Source organism: Podarcis cretensis (genome assembly GCF_951804945.1).
Source record: "Podarcis cretensis genome assembly, chromosome: 15".
Taxonomy (NCBI): domain Eukaryota; kingdom Metazoa; phylum Chordata; class Lepidosauria; order Squamata; family Lacertidae; genus Podarcis; species Podarcis cretensis.
This window is the reverse complement of record NC_137185.1, coordinates 6,306,053-6,325,402: the sequence shown is the minus strand read 5'-3', so window position 1 is coordinate 6,325,402 and position 19,350 is coordinate 6,306,053. Positions and strand designations below refer to the sequence as shown.

General features: G+C 47.7%; 1 protein-coding gene across 7 annotated transcripts in view; it reads right to left on the bottom strand.

Moving 5' to 3' along the window:
* Positions 1-262: 262 nt before the first annotated feature.
* Positions 263-19,350, bottom strand: part of GGNBP2 (gametogenetin binding protein 2) — a 31,581-nt gene continuing 12,493 nt past the window's right edge. For 4 of the 7 annotated variants that reach the window (XM_079955566.1, XM_079955567.1, XM_079955570.1 and 1 more), the window contains exons 3-15: positions 17,886-17,966; positions 15,922-16,175; positions 14,564-14,662; positions 12,756-12,881; positions 12,515-12,628; positions 10,428-10,637; positions 6,580-6,754; positions 6,129-6,323; positions 5,252-5,396; positions 3,565-3,690; positions 2,765-2,910; positions 1,764-2,006; positions 263-499 (exon numbers count right to left, since the gene is read on the bottom strand). In XM_079955566.1, the coding sequence (XP_079811692.1) occupies positions 296-499; positions 1,764-2,006; positions 2,765-2,910; positions 3,565-3,690; positions 5,252-5,396; positions 6,129-6,323; positions 6,580-6,754; positions 10,428-10,637; positions 12,515-12,628; positions 12,756-12,881; positions 14,564-14,662; positions 15,922-16,175; positions 17,886-17,966 (2,118 nt within the window). In that variant the 3' untranslated portion in view covers positions 263-295. The remainder of the gene's footprint in view (positions 500-1,763; positions 2,007-2,764; positions 2,911-3,564; positions 3,691-5,251; positions 5,397-6,128; positions 6,324-6,579; positions 6,755-10,427; positions 10,638-12,514; positions 12,629-12,755; positions 12,882-14,563; positions 14,663-15,921; positions 16,176-17,885; positions 17,967-19,350) is intronic. The other 3 variants (XM_079955568.1, XM_079955571.1, XM_079955572.1) reach the window with 3 other exon arrangements.

The window sequence follows — 19,350 nt, the reverse complement described above, 5'->3', positions numbered from 1 at the left end:
AGGGCTTGCCTCAATCTAGCCAAAACTAAAGATCCAAGCCTGAAACGGGGTGCCAGGAGGGGTGGGAGGGGGAAGAAACCCAAAATTAAAAGTTATCACCTCCACCAGCCTCCTGCACAGGAGTGGGGGCATCAGAGAGAGAAAAAGAACGAAAGGAAACAGAAAGCCACATTGATTTTTTAAAGGTAAGATTTTTGTTTAGTTGCTAAAGAAAGTGTTTTGTTTTCGAAGACAGAAAAGGCGCAGTAGTCGTCTCGAAAGATTTCATTGAAAGACAGAGCTAATTTTATTGGGTTTAGTTCGCTCCGGCTGTCGTCAGCCAGCCGCTACAAACCGGCCTCCTGTGATCGTTCAAGCGGCAGTATTTGTTAAATTTCTCCTTCAGGTGCTGGCGGTACTGCTCTCTATTGCTGTAGAAAGACTTGTTGTTTGCCATGAACGACTGGATCTCGTCTTGCGAGATGAAGATTTCCTCGTCGGAAGTGCATTCGGATTCATCCTGCAAATGAGAAGAGGCGACGGAGGGAAGGTGAAAAAAAGGACACGTAGGGCACCCCGATGCGGATCTCAACCCAATTTTCTGCCCGTTTCTTAAACTTAACAGGTGGCATTCTATGTTAGTCCTATTCAGAGTGGACCCGCTAAAAGTTAACAGAAAGGGACCCCCCCCCAGGGTAATCTGATCCAATGCAGGAATCGTATCTACAGAACCCCTGACAGACTGCCACCTGACCTCTGGTTAGAAACCCCCAGAGAAGGAGAGCCCCACCACCTTCTTCAGATGAATGTTGGAAGGCTTAGGACAGATAAAATCGTTTTTCAAGCAGGGCATAAACTACAGAATTCACTCCCCCGGAGGCAGTGATAGCCACCAACTTAAAGGTAAAGGTACCCCTGACCGTTAGGTCCAGTCACAGACGACTCGGGTTGCGCGCTCATCTCGCTCTATAGGCCGAGGGAGCTGGCGTTTGTCCACATACAGCTTCTGGGTCATGTGGCCAGCATGACTAAGCCGCTTCTGGCGAACCAGAGCAGTGCAAGGAAATGCTGTTTACCTTCCTGCCGGAGTGGTACCTATTTATCTACTTGCACTTTGATGTGCTTTCGAACTGCTAGGTAGGCAGGAGCAGGGACCGAGCCCGTCGCGGGGATTCAAACCGTCGACCTTCTGATTGGCAAGTCCTAAGCTCTGTGGTTTAATCCACAGCACCACCCACGTCCCAGCCACCAACTTGGGTGGCTTCAAAAGAAGAAGGGACAAATTCATGGCGAAGGAGAGGGCTATCGATGGCGACTGGCCATCAGCTTGGCTACTGTGAAGACAGGATGCTGGAACTAGATGGGCCACTGGCCTGACCCAGCAGGCTTGTCTTATGTTCTTATTCAAAATACAGAGCCGATATTTGAGGAGCTGGTGGCTGGGTCTAGAAAACTCACCACTGACTAAACCGCTGGTCCATGGGCACTGGGAGTGTGCTTTGCTTCACCAAAGAACAACCGGAAGCTCACTAGAAGATCGTCAGGTAAGGGTGTGGTTCTCGCAAAACAGCCTGGTGGGCCAACTGTGGAGGCCTGACGGGCTGCATTCGGCCCCCGGGCAGGATGCCTCCCACCCCTTGGCATTTTAGCTAGCCCAAGTTGCTTAAGGCTCAACACTTCAGCAACAAAACCTTTGAGGACGGCTCGGCAGCTAAGAGGCAAACCAATGCAGCCCTCTCAGCATCACCATCCACCCAGAAAAGGAAGCCTCTCCGGCTACTTACGAGGAGTTCCACCAAGCTCTTGGCACCTTTCCCAGAGTCTGGAGCAGAGGCTGCCTCTGGAAGTTCTGCGCACGACAGCGCCGTTTTCCTGTGCTCCAACCATGGCTGCCCGCCCTTCTCTGCGCGGCAGCAGGTGTCGCTGTGCGGGTCTTTGGTCTTGTCCCGGTGGAACTCCGTGTGCGTGGCGCTGCCGGAGCTCTCGTGGCTACTCGGGTCTACGGCGCAGCTGCTCAGCTTCTGGATCTGAAGCCGGAAACCCGCGTCCAGGGAAGGAAGGGAGGGTTACTCATTTATAGGTAAATTTATAGGTAAAGGGACCCCTGACCATTAGGTCCAGTTGTGACCGACTCTGGGGTTGCAGCGCTCATCTCGCTTTATTGGCCGAGGGAGCCAGCGTACAGCTTCTGGGTCATGTGGCCGTTTACTTTCCCGCCGGAGTAGTACCTATTTATCTACTTGCACTTTGATGTCCTTTCGAACTGCTAGGTTGGCAGGAGCAGGGACTGAGCAACGGGAGCTCACCCCATCGCGGGGATTCGAACCACCGACCTTCTGATCGGCAAGTCCTAGGCTCTGTGGTTTAACCCACAGCGCCACCCGCATCCCTTACTCATTTACACCCACACCCAAATTGGGAGCAACTGGCAGTGTGCCGTGGAGTCACCCTCCTGACAGCGGCTCTGCTGCCACTCACCGAAATGGGGCAGGAGCAGGGGAGGGGAAGGGAAACCTTGTTATGGCATGCAGCTCGCTGGTGACCTTGGGCAGGTTGCTCATTCTCAGCCTAACCTGCACCTCGCAGGGTTGTGCTGGGGATTAAATGGGGTGGGGGAGAAGGACGTATGTCACCTTGAGCTCCTTGGAGGAAAAGCAGGACAAAAATGTGACGAAATGAAAATGAAATTCATTGGATTTGGTTAGACTTCCCCTAGATGACATCGGACTGTGGAAGCAGCACGTGGCCATCCAGAGTAGGCTCCCCGAGAAAACCTCAGACTTACATGTTCGGCCTCGCCCTTCTTGCTTTTCTTTTTCTTCTTCTTGCTCTTGCCTTTCATGTTGTTGTCTTCCGAATTTGCCCAGCACTCCACACAGCTGTCCCCGTCCTCCTCCTTGTCCTCGCAGCGATGGAGGCAGGGGTCATCGCCTGCCAGGCAGAAGGGGGTCCACTTTAATGAAAAAGAAACCCTGGGCCAAGCACAACCCTCCAGATCGCTTTCTCTCTGGCTGTTCCCAGGAGACACACAGGCCCTACTCTGCACCCTCACTCAATGCTTGCCTGTCCTCTTGGCTTGCCTGGATGGTCGAGAAGGGTGTGTGCATGTGTGTAGAATAATAATAATAATAATAATAATAATAATAATAATAATTTTTATTTATACCCCGCCCTCCCCAGCCAAGACCGGGCTCAGGGCGGCTAACACCAAATATAAAACAATTGATTAAAATACAACTTAAAAAATAGGATTAAAATACAACATCAAAATGCAGCCTCATTTCAGCAGAAACTCAAAAACTTTTTGGCGTCAAGTCTTCACCAAGGCTAACTATCCAAAGTGGTGCTACATGGGCCAGAAAAAGCCAGGGAGGTCCCCAAGTAGGAGATCCATCACAGAAGGAAAAAGGAAAAAAGAAAGAGGGGGAGGGAAGCTACTCTACAAAGTTTACATGCATTGCTCTGCTTGCTTTTGCCTCTGGTCCCTGCCCAGCTAGGGCTGATGGGAGCTGGGGTCCCACGGCCTCAGGGGGGCCGCAGGTGTATCCTACCCCCCTGCCCCACGCCGTTTTGCACCAGACCTACCGTTTTCGTCGTGGTTGCAAATCCCTTCGGTGCAAGCGATGTCCGAGCCCTCCCGCGACCCCGTTTCGCTGCCCTCCATGCTGGAGGAGTAGCCACAATCGCTGCCATTGCAATGTGCAGATAAACCTAGAAGGGAGGAACAGAGAGAGGAAGGAAAAAAGGGGATTGCTCAGCAGAGCGAAAACATATTCTGTAACATCAAGGCTGAGAGTATTCTGTGAAGATTGTTTTATTTTTTTACATCTATACACCAGTAAGAACAATAGTTCTGAAGAAAAATACTATACTTTTGAAAATATCATGCCCTCCTATATTTTAGTAGAGCTAATCCCTCATACTGCAGACATCTGAAAGCAGCCCTGACCTGGGAAACTTTTGATTTTTTTGGTGTGTTCCTTTATACACAGTTGGAAGCTGCCTGGAGTGGCCAGAGGGGTGGGGTACAAGAGAATACTACTACTACTACTACTACTACTACTAATAATAATAATAATAATCTAGTCTTAGATAACAGCATTTTGGAATCCTGGTCTAGATCAAGGAATGAATCTGTTGCAAACTTTACAAATGACTATGGTACTTTAAATGAGGTGTTTTGAAGGGCATGTGCTGGAGGTAGAATACAACACACAGAGTGTTTTCAGTTCACTTTGTATATACAGTGGTACCTTGGTTCTCGAACTTAATCCATTCCAGGAGTCCGTTCGACACCTGAAACCATTCAAAAACCAAGGCGCGGCTTCCGATTGGCTGCAGGAGCTTCCTGCACTCAAGTGGAAGCCGTGTTGGACGTTTGGCTTCCGAAAAAACATTCACAAACCAGAACACTTATTTCCAGGTTTGCGGCATTCGGGAGCCAATTTGTTCAACAACTGAGTCGTTTGGGAACCAAGGTACCACTGTACTCTTATTTCTGTAAGTATCATGTTGTAGTTCTCTGGTCTGCCAGTAGGTGGCTGTGCTAACTGCAGCATGATGACAGAATGGCGGCAGGCAAGGAAGCAAGTGGGGCAGGTGTTGGACAGACCAGCTGAGCTGCTGAGGAATGACATTTAAAGGAGGGGGTGGGAGGTGATTCAGAGTGGCTTGCTTGCAAGGGAAGTGGAGGGGGGTTGGTGTGAGCTGTGCAGGGAGAGTTATGAGGGAAGGAGTGGTGGGTTGGCGAGCAGCCCCTAGTAAGTGTAAAGGTAAAGGGACCCCTGACCATTAGGTCCAGTCATGGCCGACTCTGGGGTTGCAGCGCTCATCTTGCTTTACTGGCCGAGGGAGCCGGCATACCGCTTCCGGGTCATGTGGCCAGCATGACTAAGCCGCTTCTGGCGAACCAGAGCAGCGCACGGAAACGCCGTTTACCTTGCCGCCGGAGCGGTCCCTATTTATCTACTTGCACTTTGCCATGCTTTCGAACTGCTAGGTTGGCAGGAGCTGGGACCGAGCAACGGGAGCTCACCCCGTCGCAGGGATTTGAACTGCTGACCTTCTGATTGGCAAGTCCTAGGCTCTGTGGTTTAACCCACAGCGTGTTGCAAAACATTAGTTTCCATATTTCAGTGTAGAAGGGTTCCCTAAAGAGCGCAGACCGGCTCAAAATGCATCAGAGCTGAGGATTAAGAGGAACAGTGCTGAAGTTTTACTGCTTGAGGGGTTCTCCCCCCAAGACGAATCCCACCAAATTCAAACAACATACCTTTCTTTATTTTGGGTGAACCCAGTAAAGTGCCAGCAGTGGGACAAGTGCAGGAAGTGTTTTCGTTGGTCACAATGACCTCGATGCAGCTGCCTCTCTCCTCTGTGCTGCCGCAGGCTTTGCAACCGCTTTCCAAGAAGTTTTCCTGGAGGACGAGAGGGAAAACATGGAGGGCAACTGAAGGACAGAGGGCAAGAGATGGGCCTGGACTCAACCAGCGACAAGCCTGTGCAACCAAATTAAAAATGTCATTTGAGGAATTCCTTTTCTCAACGCAGTCAGGCCTGGTGGTTTATTTGTTTATAAGGTATTTACATACCACTTGAAATTTAGAGGCAATCTCTAAGCAGTTTACCAAACAGTGATGAATACAGCTAACAAAGAAACTGAGAATCTAAATTACAAAGCTCTGCAATACTAAATGAAAAACTACAGTATAAATCTCAGAACACAAAAATATACTGTAGCAGCACATTTTGAGATCCCTATGTCTGTTAAGACAGATCTAGTGCAACAGCAGTGTTTGCCAACCTGGTGCCCTCTAGATTCAACACTGTTGCTGAAGGCTGAGGTGACCTTGGAGGCTAGGAGTGCCATTTTCCAGCTATGGCTGGTTCACTAGCTACAGCCCCTGTTGGGCAGAACTGACTGTACTCCATGCTCTGGTAAATTCCAGGCTGGATTACTGCACTGGGCTCTACGTGGGGCTGCCCTTGAAGATGACTCAGAATCTTCAAGGGGTCCAAAATGCAGCAGCCAGTTTGCTGGCTGTGGTGCCCTTCATATCTCATATAACCCTTCTGAAACAACAGCGTGGGTTGTGGGTTCCTTTCCGGACCCAAGGAGTGGACATACGAAGTTGGAAGGCCACACTTACCTTCTCCTGGCTCCTCTCCTTCTCCTCCACCCCTTGCAAGGGAGCGGGGATCTCGCACGCACACTTGTTTTTTCTCCGGTTCTTGCGCTTCTGGCGCTTCTTCTCCTGCTTGAGCTCTCGCACCCGCTCCTCTTCGGAGAACTCCTCGCAGAGCTGCTCCAGCCGGCTGATGCCCTGGACTCTTTCCACGGCCATCTGTGCAGGAAAGAAAGGGAGGAGGAAATGCTCAGTTGCATGAGCCTGGGAGCCAAAGGGTGACTTGGTTTTCTTTTAAGACTTTCTTTCCCCAAAGCGACTATTATGACATCTTCTCAGCCCAAAATGCAGCAACTCTCTCTCTTTTTCCGCCCCACACATTATACGCTCAACTTTTGAACTCGAGTCTTCTCCAACAGCTCTTAACACCTTAGTTGCAGGCAAGTGGGGAAAATCCACCTTGTTTTCTCAGTACCTCAAAACTTTTGCGCAAAGCATCAACGCCAAGGTAGAACAGCATCTGCCAAGTCTGCTCCTCCGCCCTCAGCTTCTGCCAGATGCGGTGCAGCCGTTCGTAAAGATGGATCCCCAAGCAAGTCAGGACCTCCTCTTGGGCGATGTCAATTGTCTTTGCATGTCTCTCCCTTCGCCTGGAGGGTTAAAGGGTTAACGAGAGTTGTTAAAGGGGGGGGGGGTTTCCTCCCGATCTGCCAGCCTTGGGCAGATCTCCTGCAACTCAAGTCTGCTTTAGAAGCCATTTTTGGAACAGGGAAAGGACCAGAGGTTTATTTACCAGTGTAAAACCTCAGCACAGCTACCAGGGGGCCAGTTATATTGTTCTTATTGCAAAACGCTTTTTATTTTTTTTAAAAAAAGATATTTATTAAGATTTTATATAATAGAAACAACAAAACGCTTTTTAAAAGCTGCCACTAAATACTTTTAACTCATAGCTACTAGTCGCGATGGCTGTGCCCTACCTCCAGTGTCAAAGGTGGTACGTTTCTGAATACCAGCTCTGGCCGTCAAAGAAACAGCTCTAAGCATGCTCAGAACCAACTTATGATTCTGACATGGTCTAAGACAGGAATGTTCTCAAAGCAGTCCTGATTCCTCTTGTATCTGTTCCATGAGCTATGCTGGCCTCATAGGAAGAGTTGGAGTGGGAGCCTTTCCAGTGGGAATGAATTTCACAGAGTCCAATCAGTCCCATGTGTTGTTTTTTTCTACATAAGACACACACGGGAGCGACTTGTTTGCCACCGCTGTATTTTGGATTAGAACTGGGAGTGATGCAGAGATCTGACTGGTTGGCCACTCTGAGAACAGCAAGCTTTGGGTCTGATCAAGGGCTCTTTTGATGTGCTTATGATCTTTGGTGGTAGAGAAAGCGCCAGATTTAGGGGTGTATAATAGTAATAATATTGAGAACCATTAAAAAAAAGCATCTGTACCAATCGGAATTAAAACTGTTTGTAAAGAGCCAAGAATGCTGTATTATTTTATTGTTGTTAGCCACTCTGAGCCCGACTTCAGCTGGGGAGGGCGGGATATAAATAATTTTTTAATTATTTTTATTTTATTTAAGTATGCGGATAGTGCAGGGTTTGTTGTTCCAAGCATCAGACTGAGACCTGGCCCTCCCTTTGCATTCTTGATACAAGCCTTCGATCCAGGAGACTACACCATCCGCTTTGTGTGCCCAGCTGGGCTGTGCCCTCAGTTGTCTGCCTCTCAAAACAGCAAGTGGTCCTCCAATGTCACATGGCAGGCTGCTTTTGAAAATGACGGAGACTTTAAAACGAAAACAGATTGTGATGTGGCGTGGAAATGGGGCGGTGGTGGACGGCGTCTCCGAAGCACCTCCGAAGAGGGATATGGGACGTGGATTTGTTCCACAGGCCACCTTTCACCTATGCATCTGACATCACAGTGCTGCGCAAGCCTTTACAACCAGGTGGCTGCCAGTGCATGAGGCTTTGACTGAGGGTCCCTACATCTGGCATCATATGGTATCAGGTGTAGGGCTGGTGGGCCTGGCCTAAACAGCTCACAGACCAAATGGGCAGGGTCTTTGTCTTAAAGCCTAAATTCTTATAACGTGTAGATCAAGCAGCACTGTGAATTCCAGACAAAGACTACAACCACAGATGTTTTGTGTCTTTGGGAGTTATGCCCAAGCAAATCAATTGTGGGTATACCTGTTCATCAAGGTGCAATTAAGCAGTCAACCAGCCCCCACATCCCTGTTTTATCTTCCCCACCCCTACAGGCTACTTTTTGACATGTGCGCAGGTCTGCGGAGCTGTCAATCGCATGACGTAACGGCTTGCAGAGAGCTGTGTGCAGCATTTTGAAGCCCTGACAATCTGTGGAGGCTTTGGAAAACTCTGCAAGAGCGCCGATGGTCAGCCAACTGCCAGGTCTTGCAAAAAGCCACACAGCTGAGTGGAGATAAACTGGAGCCCGGAAAGGTATTTGAGAAGCATCATCTAGTTATAATGAAGTTTATGCCACATGCAGGTTAATATGCCAGAAAACACACACACATAAAAAATGGCATTCATTGCACCATCACCTATGCAGAGGAGAACCCTGCTAGCAAATTGCTTGGCCTAGGTTTCTACACGTCCTCAGAGCACACACACAAATACTTTGGGTTTCCTGTTCTTGCAGCCCAGCATGTGGAGGAAATCACAGCAACCAATTCACAACCGCAATTGCTGAAGCCGCTTTGCAAAAAGAAAACTGCCCAGCAACCAGCTGAGAGAGGCATGCACACTCATTAGCGGACAACTAAAGCCATCCCAACTAAGTGCACCTAAGCTCAAAAAATGTAATTTAAAAACTTCTCTTCTTGCACTCCTAACATAGTTGCAAGCAAGCATGGAGGGGGGTGGAAAAGTGGAATTCACTTGCTCAACTTAATGATTAGAGGAGGATGAAATAATGCCTTCTGTTAGATCTATTTCCCTGCTGCAGGGACAACGACAGAAAGGCATCCCACACCATTTCTTTCTTTTTTTAAAAGCAGGGGGTACAAATATAACTTGTTTTAACGTAAGGGAACAAGAGGTATGATAGGAAGAGCTGTCCAATGATATTTTGAGTGAGAGAATCTGTGGTTGTAGACCTATAACATTATCTATTATTATTTATTAAATTTCTAGACTGCCCTTCATCCAAAGATCACAGGGCTATTTACAATATAAAAACACAAAAATACATACCATAACAAATAATAACCCCCCTGGAGCTGCTTTTGTGCAGCATGTCAATATTCCTAAGTAAAACTGGAGGCAGTAGTTCTTTTGAATACCAGTTGCTATAAATCACAGAAGGGGAGCAGGCACATGCATCTGGGTCCTGCTTTTGAGATTCTCATTTGGGCACCTGGATGGCTGCTGTGAAAACAGGTTGCTGGGCTAGATGGGCCACTGGCCTCATCCAGCAAACTCCTATTTCGTCAGTCAGCAAGCAGACAACCATTTTAAAAACCACCCAAAGGCACATCTGGCCTCATCGTACACATTTCTTGCACAGGCCTTTAGGGGTGGGGAGATCAGAATATCCTTCCCATTTCATGCGTTAAGTACCTCTATCTATTTATAAGAATACTTACTGGGGTATTGCAGTTTCATTTAGAAACATGTATGTGATGTGCAACAATTGTAATGCAACTAAGAAAAACCACGCAAAAATTAATATCACCAGCTACTGTTGCGGAAAATGTTTTTTTCTTAGTTGTCCACATAAACCTGGTGGCAATGAACAGTTTCAGTTTTGTGTCCATGTCAGAGGAGCCTTTCCAACTTGGGGGGATGGCCAGCAACACTCCTGAAGGTGATCTCCGCAATCAAGCTAGGATATAAGGGTTTGGGCAAGGCAACTCGATTAGGGCTTTGTAAATTAATACAAGGACCTTGTCTCTGGCTCGGCCATGGACAGGCAGCCAGGGCGCATGTTTTAATTGCGCTGAGCTGTGTGTATAAGCAGCCCTGGGACCGCAAGGCGAAGGGCTGGTTAAAAATAGATGCAAATAAACAAAGCTAGAGGTTTGCCTGCAAGTCAACACACCAAGTTAGGGCCCAGATGACACTGCAAACACACACACACACGCACACACAACTCGGAAGCAGCGCTTGCGAGAGGAAGGTGAGCTTGTCTCCCCACAAAAGGGTCAACAACGCAGCAGAGAGAGATGGAAGAGAGGCACGCACACCACATGTATATATCTGAAATATACATTCAGTAAAAAGGGAAAAAAATATGTTTCAAAAGGAAGCAAAAGTGCTAGATAGCCCACTCTAGCAAATTACATACTCATACCCTCCTGCGAACTCGGGTTCGGCTCGGCCAAGGAGGTGGGCGATGAAGTCTGTCTCGCAGCAGACGTGGATGTGGCGCTCATGGGGACAGCAGCGCAGCCCCTCGTAGAGAGCGGCACAGTAGCCCTTCTCTTTGCTGCAGTCCAGCTCGCCGATAAGGATGGTGTAAGCCCGCAGGACTTTGTTCTTGCAGTCGGTGCAAAACCTGTTTGGAAAGGGGAAAGAGGGCATGTCATCTATGTAAAGGCCTACCTCTGGTTGGAGGATGAAGGATTGGTACACAGGGACAGAGGAAGCTGGATTCAGCGTAGTCCAGCCATCTTGGTTACCTCCAGTTATAGAACTGGCAGCAGCTCTCCAGGGTTTTGGGCAAGGGACATTCCCAGCCCTACCAGGAGGTGGGGATAATTAAACCGAGGGCCTTTCGCAGACAAAGCAGGGGCCAGCTGTGACTAAGCCAAATCTCGGCTGGATAAGCCAAGAAACAAGGGAGCTTTGTGCACCCACATGGAGCCCCCTAGGCTCCTGCTCCGCTCCTGGAATGGAAAAACCAGGAAGTGTCCATTAAACCATGGTTTCTCATTACATCTGAACCAGGAAACAAACTATGGCTGCAGACCAACCAAAATCAGAAACCACATTGGTAAAAGTTGGCTCTCAGATTCAAAAGAATGATACCAAAACGGATGTCAAAATATTTTAGAAGATGTGATTAAAATCAAATTGTATTGTTTATAGCTAATTGCTAATGCCTATGTTAACTGAACTTTTCATTTGGTAAGAAAAATAGATAGTCCAGTTAAGGCAACAGGGCTGGGCAAACTCTTTGCCCAGAGTTGCTACCAGACAGAAGGAACCAGGAGCTCCCTCCTGCACTATGTGGCTGCATCTTGAATCTGGGGTGGAACAGACCGTTCCTCTTCCCTTTCTATAATCCCAAATTTTAATTTGTACCTGCATTAACAGCGCCACTGCATCTTTTTGGTTTTGGTTTTTTTGTTCACTGTGACAAACACAACTTATCTATTGCTTTGAAAGAATTTATACAGCACTTAATAGTTCAAAAACCTTTTTGCAAAAAACAAAACAAAACTCAAAGCAAAACAGAGACACACAAAATCTGGGTTGCATTCAACTGAATTAGAGCAAAACCTGTTAGAATTAACAGAGTGAAGCTGTGGCATGTCCATTAATTTTCATAGGTATAATCTGAGCAGGACTAATGTCGGATACAACCCCCTGTGTGTCGTTATAATGCATCTGGGTCCTACAGGGACCAGCTTCTGCTCATCATCTTCACCCAGCATGCTTTTAGGCAGGGGTCTCATCCAATCTCAGACTGTGCCGGATGTAAAAGAAGAATTGTTAGGGCGCTTCCAGGCAGGCGCTATTGTCAGGCTGGATCCAAACCACATACTGGGAAAAACTGGATTATACAATTAAAGCTGATTTGGAGCTTGTGCATAACTCACCTTTTAAAACATTGCAGACTTTCTACATTAAGTACAATGTCAAGAAGCAGTATTTATTTGTTTATTACATTTACAGCCCACCTTTCCCCCAGAGAGCTCAAGGCCTATATGCTTCCGCTTCCTCCCCATTTTCTCCTCACAGGAAACCTGTGAGGTAAATTAGGCTGAGAATGAACAGCTAGGCCTGAGGTAACCCAGTGAGCGCTTTGGGGCTGAGTGGGGATTTGAACCCTGGTCTCCTAGGTCTCGGTTTAATGCTCTAACCACTGCACCACATGGTACCACAGGGAAATGCTTGATACAACACGGTATAACAAGTATGCAAGCTTTGTACAAAAGCTAAATATTCAAGACGTCTGGGAGCCCCGTTCCCCCCCCCTCCCTCAGCAGTGTGCTCCTCCAGGAAGGGCCCCGTAAGCTCCTTAGCTGCTGACGCAAAAATATGTTGCATGAACTCTAAGGAGCTTCAGAAACTGGCCAAGATTTCACACATGCATATAAGCCGTTTTTTTAAAAAACAAAAACCCACCTTTGGAGCAACTTTGCTGGACAGAGAGAGATAAGAGACTCGAGCGCCACGCTAAGAAAACATACTTTTCCATTTGCTCACCTGTGTTTCCGGAGGTAAGTTTCTAATGTTTCTAACAGACAGCTGGAGTCGATTAAAACTACTTCGTCTCTGCACTCCTGAGACATCAGCTCCCACACGTCCATCCAGCAACCCCTGCAGGGGAGGAGGGGAAAGCGGCGCGGGTTAAAGCAGAACGAAGCCTCCCCAAGTGTGGAGGGCTGGAGGCAACGGGAACACGCCGCGCCGCGCCCAGAGCCCAGCTGCCACCGGTTCCCTTTACCTGGCTGCTCCTTGGAAAGGTCCATAGTAGAAAGTGATCCTACACCTGCTCTCCTTCCTGTCGTCTTCACTACTTCGTTTATCTGCACCTAACTTCTCTGCACTCAGGGCGCTACTGTTCCCTTCGCTGCAGCACACAGTGTTAAGACAAGAATTTAGCGGCTACGTCAGTGGGCACAACAACTCTCCTGACCCTTAGGAGCACCATTCAAAGGGCTGCTATGGCTGACCCTGAAAGCCCTAAATGGCTTCACCCCCCATCATCCAGGCCGGACACTGAGATCCAACTCCAAGGGCCTTCTACCATTTCCCTCACTGCAATATGTGTTTTAAACTTGGTATTTTTACTCTGTGAACCACCCTGAGATCTTGTTATGAAGGACAGTATATAAATCTAATAAATAATAATAATAACCACCAGGGAGAGGGCCTTCTCAGTTGGGGCGCCCGTCCTGCGAAATGGCCTCCCAGCAGACACCTGAAGGCAGCCCTGTATAGCGAAGTTTTCAATATTTAATGTTTTTATATCTGTTTGAAACTGCCTCGAATAGCTGGGAGAACCCAGCCAGATGGGCAGGGTATGAATAAAATAATAATAACAGTTGTTGTTGTTGTTGTTAATTATTATTATTAGTAGTAGTAGTAGTTTTTCCCAGCTCTTGGGGTTCAGGGGAAAGCAAAGGAACCTCATTCATTTAAAAACCCCACATCAAAAGGAATGATTTCCTTCCAACCCGGGAGCAAACCGTAAGATCTAATGCAGCCTTACACACTTGGTGCCTTGCAGATGTTTTGGAGGACAGCTGCCAATAGCCCCAGCCAGGATAGCAGTGTTTGGGATTGCCAATCTCACCTGTCCCAGCCAGCACTAGGAACTGCAATCTGAGAGCACCAGGTTGTGGGAGGCTGATCTAGCACCATAGCGGTATTTTGGGGGAGGGGGACAAAACCTCACAACCATTTGAATAAAAGATACTTTTGAAGCGGAGGTGGAATGAACACCAAAGACATACTTTTCCAGGAGCCTGTTATTTGAGGTCTGCTGCAACAGCCTCGGCGGCTACGCTCTGTCTCCACTGTGCGAGGCCATATGCCTCAGAGTACCGCTTGCTGGAAATCGCAACCAGGGAGGAGCGAGCTGATGCAGTCCAGTCCGGCTTTGGGCTTCCCAGAAAAGGCATCTGGTTGGCCACTATGGAGGCAGGATGCAGGACCAAATGGGCCCCCAACAGGACTCTTCCCAAGACTTTGCTCTGATTCAGCAGAGCAGCTTTTATACTCTTATTTTGGATGACTTGTAAGCAAAACAGCTCAAGTCAGGCTACCAGATTAGGCTTGTCTTTCTAGAGTCACATTTGCCAGAGGAGGGGGGGGCAGTTTCTACTTAGGTTTATTATGATTTATTAAATTCTACCCCACCCCACCCTGCCACCCAAAAGCTGGAAGGTGGGCCACCTGGTGGGATGATTTATTAAATTTGAATTACTACCCTCCATCCATGGAGCGGTTCACAACATAAAGCTACAATATATTGAGACAGACTGCTTTGCTTTTCATACCCGCGCTTTTAGGATGTCCCAGAACTATTCTGGGCACTTTAACAGAGCATCCGTGTATGGGCATGCTTCTTAAATTGTGTGTTAAACCTTGCGCATTTCAGCTGCCCTGCTTCTTCCACCCCAATTCCTCGCTGCCCTGCTTCCAGCAGCCTACAAAGTCACTTGGCTGGGAAGGTGCTACCCCTCCTGCTCATGGAAGAGCCCCCTTTCTGGCATCTGCACAGAGGGACGCTGCTTCTGAAGAACTTACCCCAAGGGCTTGGGTTTGTGTGTGTCCAAGGAGTGCAGCTGGCACCTCTTGTTCTTCTTACTTTTCGGAATCGCATCAATCATTTCATTTAACTTGGACCTTTAAAAAAAAAAAAACGCCACAGAGAGGTATAGAAGATATTGCAGAAGCCCGCTGTGCAATTAATTTACGGCCGAGTATTAGCATTAGTATTAGGGATGCGGGTGGTGCTGTGGGTTAAACCACAGAGCCTAGGACTTGCCAATCAGAAGGTCGGCGGTTCAAATCCCCATGACGGGATGAGCTCCCGTTGCTCGATCCCTGCTCCTACCAACCTAGCAGTTCAAAAGCATGTCAAAGTGCAAGTAGATAAATAGGTACCACTCCAGCGGGAAGGTAAACGGCGTTTCCATGCGCTGCTCTGGTTCACCGGGAGCGGCTTAATCCTGCTGGCCACATGACCTGGAAGTTGTACGCCAGCTCCCTCGGCCAAAAAAGCGAGATGAGCGTCGCAACCCCAGAGTCGGCCATGACTGGACCTAATGGTCAGGGGTCCCCTTACCTTTTTATTAGCATTTTACAAGGCGCTGCTGCTCACGAGTTTAAACTTTGTAAGGTTGCAAAGCAAAAGCCTTAGACTGTTGGCGGGTTTTATTTAATTCCTCCCACGTTTCTTTTAACAAGGTTTGTGGTAACGCGGAGGTGGGCTTTTTCACTGGCGGCACCAGTGTCCTATAAGGCCCGCCCTGCTGAAATACGAGAGTCCCTGACCCCCATCAATACTGGCATTCTGCCGGCTCCTGCAGGCGCACCTCTTTAGGAAAGCCCTCTCCGGAACTGAACTTCTGGTTTCATCGCTCTGTTTTGATTGCCGGGCTTTTGAATTGCTTGTTTTGTTGCTATTTTAATTAAGGGTTTAATTTCTATTTTAATTAAGGGTTTAATTAATGTTTATAGTGTATTTTATTTACAGATCGGTTTTACTGTTTTAAACTGCTGAGAAGCCATTCTGGCATATAAATTAATAACAAATTAGTAACAGCAACAAATTATTGTTGTTAGTAGTAACAGTAGTTCCTTCCATCCGTGATCTGCTTTTACACCAGGGGTGGAGAATCAACAGCCTTCCAGATCTTGCTGGACTCTATTCCATCATCAGCCCTAGAAAGCAGCTGTTGGGTCAATGACAGGGATGATAGGAGCTGAACTCCAAGATAAGACTCTTAATCTTAGGGTCACGGGTTCGATCCTCATGTTGGGTAACAGGATTTATGCACTGCAGGGGGTTGGACTAGATGACCCTTGGGGTCCCAATTCTATGATTCTGCCATAAGCCAGCCCACAAACTAGTGACAGCTACACTGCCCCCTTCAGCGTACCCGTGCACGTAGAACAGCGTGTAGAGCTTCTTCGCATCCCTCATGCAGCTCGGAGTGACAGAGAGGACTCCCTTGGACCCGACGGTGAGGGGTTCGAGGGCAGGGTTCCCCGACTCCACGAGCTGAGAGAAGAGGCGCTCCACGCTCCGGCGGCAGCCAACGCAGGGGACAAGCTGAGAGAGAGCACTCAAGACTTCGCGCGATGTCACCATCATGGCAATATTCAGGTCCTGCTGCTTGAGCATGCTGTGCCGCTAGGGAGAAAGAGAGAAATGAGCTGCTGCTGCTTCTCTCTCTTTTTGTAAAGGCCTGATTAAATTTATTCTGTTTCAGTATTGCATTTATATCGTCCCACCTTTCCTCCAAGCAGCTCAGGGAGGCGTGCTTCGGTTCCTTCTGCATCTCTTTGACATCCTCACAACAACCCAGTGAGGTAGGACAGGCTGAGAGGGAGTGGCTGACCGCAGGTCACCAAGTTGAGCTTCATGGTCAAGAGGGGATTTTGAACCCTGGCCTGCCAGGTCCCTCTGATACTAACCACTACACTGCAATGCAGAACTCTATACAGTGGTGCCCCGCAAGACGAACGCCTTGCAAGATGGAAAACCCGCTAGACAAAAGGGTTTTCCGTTTTGGAGGCGCTTCGCAAAACGAATTTCCCTATGGGCTTGCTTTGCAAGACAAAAATGTCTTGCGAGTTCCTGTGGGGGTTTCCCCCCCCCCCTTTTCCTAAGCTGCTAAGCCGCTAATCAGCTGATCCGCTGATAAGCCGCTTAACAGCTGATCGCTAAAAGCCGCTAAACCGCTAATAGCGCTAATCCGCTAAGCTGTCAATGGGCTTGCTTCGCAAGACGAAGAAACTGCTATACGAAGAGCCTCACAGAACGGATTAATTTCGTCTTGCGAGGCACCACTGTACACTGAGGCTGCACTCTCTTCCAAAATGTATCTCCTTGGCTCCACAGTAAACAAAAGAGCGCAGGTGTTTTTTGTTTTATCCTGCCTTCATTCAGTATACTGTTCTGCAATTAACTGACCTGTTTGTTTTTATCTTTTACTCCTGCCACAAACTGCTTTTTTTTTGTTCATTTGCATGCTAAAAACTCACTGCCATTAGCAAAAGGGTTTCAGAGAAGGGCGATCAGTTGAAACACCTTTTGTAAAGAGACATGGGCCCCATCCACATGATACATTTAAAGCAGTATCATCTCACTTTAAACAGCTGTTGCTTCCCCCAGAGGATTCTGGGGACTGTAGTTTGTTACAGGCACTGAGAGTTGTTAGGAGACCCCTAATTCCTGTCCTCTCATGGAGCTACAATTCCTAGAGGGGTTTAACAAGCAATCCCTCTGCCGATGGAACTCTGGAAAATCAGAAAATTACCTCTATGCAGTGACTACATAAATAAGCCATGGCAATCAGCTTTAATGCCAAAATTAATTTATTGTTTAAGATCAAAAGCAGCAGGATATAGATGGAACAAATTTCTGAAAGTATGGCCTTTGCTTATACTGAGCAACTTCCACCTCTCTAATATTCCATGTGGTTTTGATATGTTTAATGAGATTAAACTTTTTTTAGTGTTAGAAATACACATGCTGCTAAAGACAATCCAAGGTTAAGTAAGAAAAATAAAGAATGGATAGGGTTTTTAAAAATATCAGCACAAGCTAAGATTTTTTTTACACCCCCCTGACTGTAACACAGTAAGTTTGCAATTGTGAAATAAATATTTTTCTTTTCTTAATCTTTCTTTTGGTGTTGTGGTTATAACAATCGTAATCGCGGTAGAAATGTTTTGTGGTTTTTTTCTGCTGCTGCGGTCAAAGCAACTAAACATGCCGTGGCATTTGTCCAATAAAGCAACAAACGAACGAATGCACAATTTAAACAAAAATGAAAAAAATTCCCATTACTGGGAACATTTTGGGGCTCGGCTTTCGAGGTGCATGGCAGCAACCTACCTGGATGAACTGCTTTAACTGCGCCCCACTGTTCTGATGCCCATCAAGGTTAAGCACGTTATCAGGAAACTCCATCACCATCTGCAAGGAAAAAAGAAGACACGGGAATGAGGCCTCCAGGTGTCACATACCCAGCCAGATGCCACCAGATGGGTGCAAGGGGGGGGGACCCAGAAAAAGTTGTAAGCAGTGTGAAAATGCCAAAACTTGAGATGAAATGGAATAGTGCATTTAGCAATGATCTTGATTTTAAGCAAAAGTTGTTTTCAAAGTCCAACCAGATATTGCAGCAGTCTTATCAGACTCAAAATCCACCTTTTAGCCAAACATGCATTTGGGGACCCATTTCCTAATATGTTACCATATACCTGCCTGGTGGTAGTGCTCTTGTTGCTACTCACCTTGGACCACGCCATAACCTGTGGTAGGTCCCAACTCACTAACTGAAGTGGTCTACTGCACTTCAAAGCACACCCAGATTTCTCCTGGGCTGGATCTACACTGACCTTCTAAACGTTTTCTTTTAAAAAACACGTTCTATAATGCTTAACAGCGGTTTTCCATTGCCGGTGGCTCGCTGCTCTGCAGCGCCCTCTGATGTCACATTTTAACAACGCATTTTTAACATTATAAACGACATGTGTAGATCTGCCCCTGGTTCCCACTTTCTAGAGATCCTTTAGATGCAGCTCCCCTCACTCGTAATCATTTTCACACCATGTCGAGAGATCTGCTGCACTGGACAGCATTTATGCTCCTAGGAAGGTAGGCAGCAGCCTTGCACAGCGTCAGCCCACTGGTCCATCTAGCTCAGGATGCTCTGCTGTCGGACCACAGCTTCCATCATCCCCAATCACTGGCTACACTGGCTAAGGACGATGAGAGGTGTAGTCCTACCCAAGAACTCTGGTCTACACTGACTGGCAGCTCTCCAGGATTTCAGACTGGGGACATTCTCAGCCTTGTCAACTCCAGGGACAGAATGCGGAGCCTTCTGCATACAAAGCAGATGCCCTACTATTGCGCTGCAACTTGTTCCTAACCAGGTTCAGTCCTCATGGTTCAGCATTAAGGACACTGGCATCCATCTGTCTTGAAAGATAGTGGAGTGTGCATGTGGGGGTGAAGTCAAACTGCTGGAGAATCACAGCAACTGCTGTGGCTGTGGAGATCCATCATGCTGTGTTTTTGCTGCATTCGTAGCACCAAAGTGACCTCTCTGGGGTGCAAGCCTGGGCAGTGTGTATGGAGGACCTGGGCTGCCCACATGACAAGCCCGCCCCCCTCAGCCTTGCTGATGTGGTCCAAAGGGAAGCAGAGCAAGATGTCTGGCACCACTTGACTGCAGGAGTTGACGGAAGGAGGAATACAAAGTTCCATCCAACCACGTTAGGGACTCTGATCTCCATTTGTGGAGGGTTTACTCCTTAGCCTTTTCTTCTCCCAAAGATGTCCCATGAGGCAG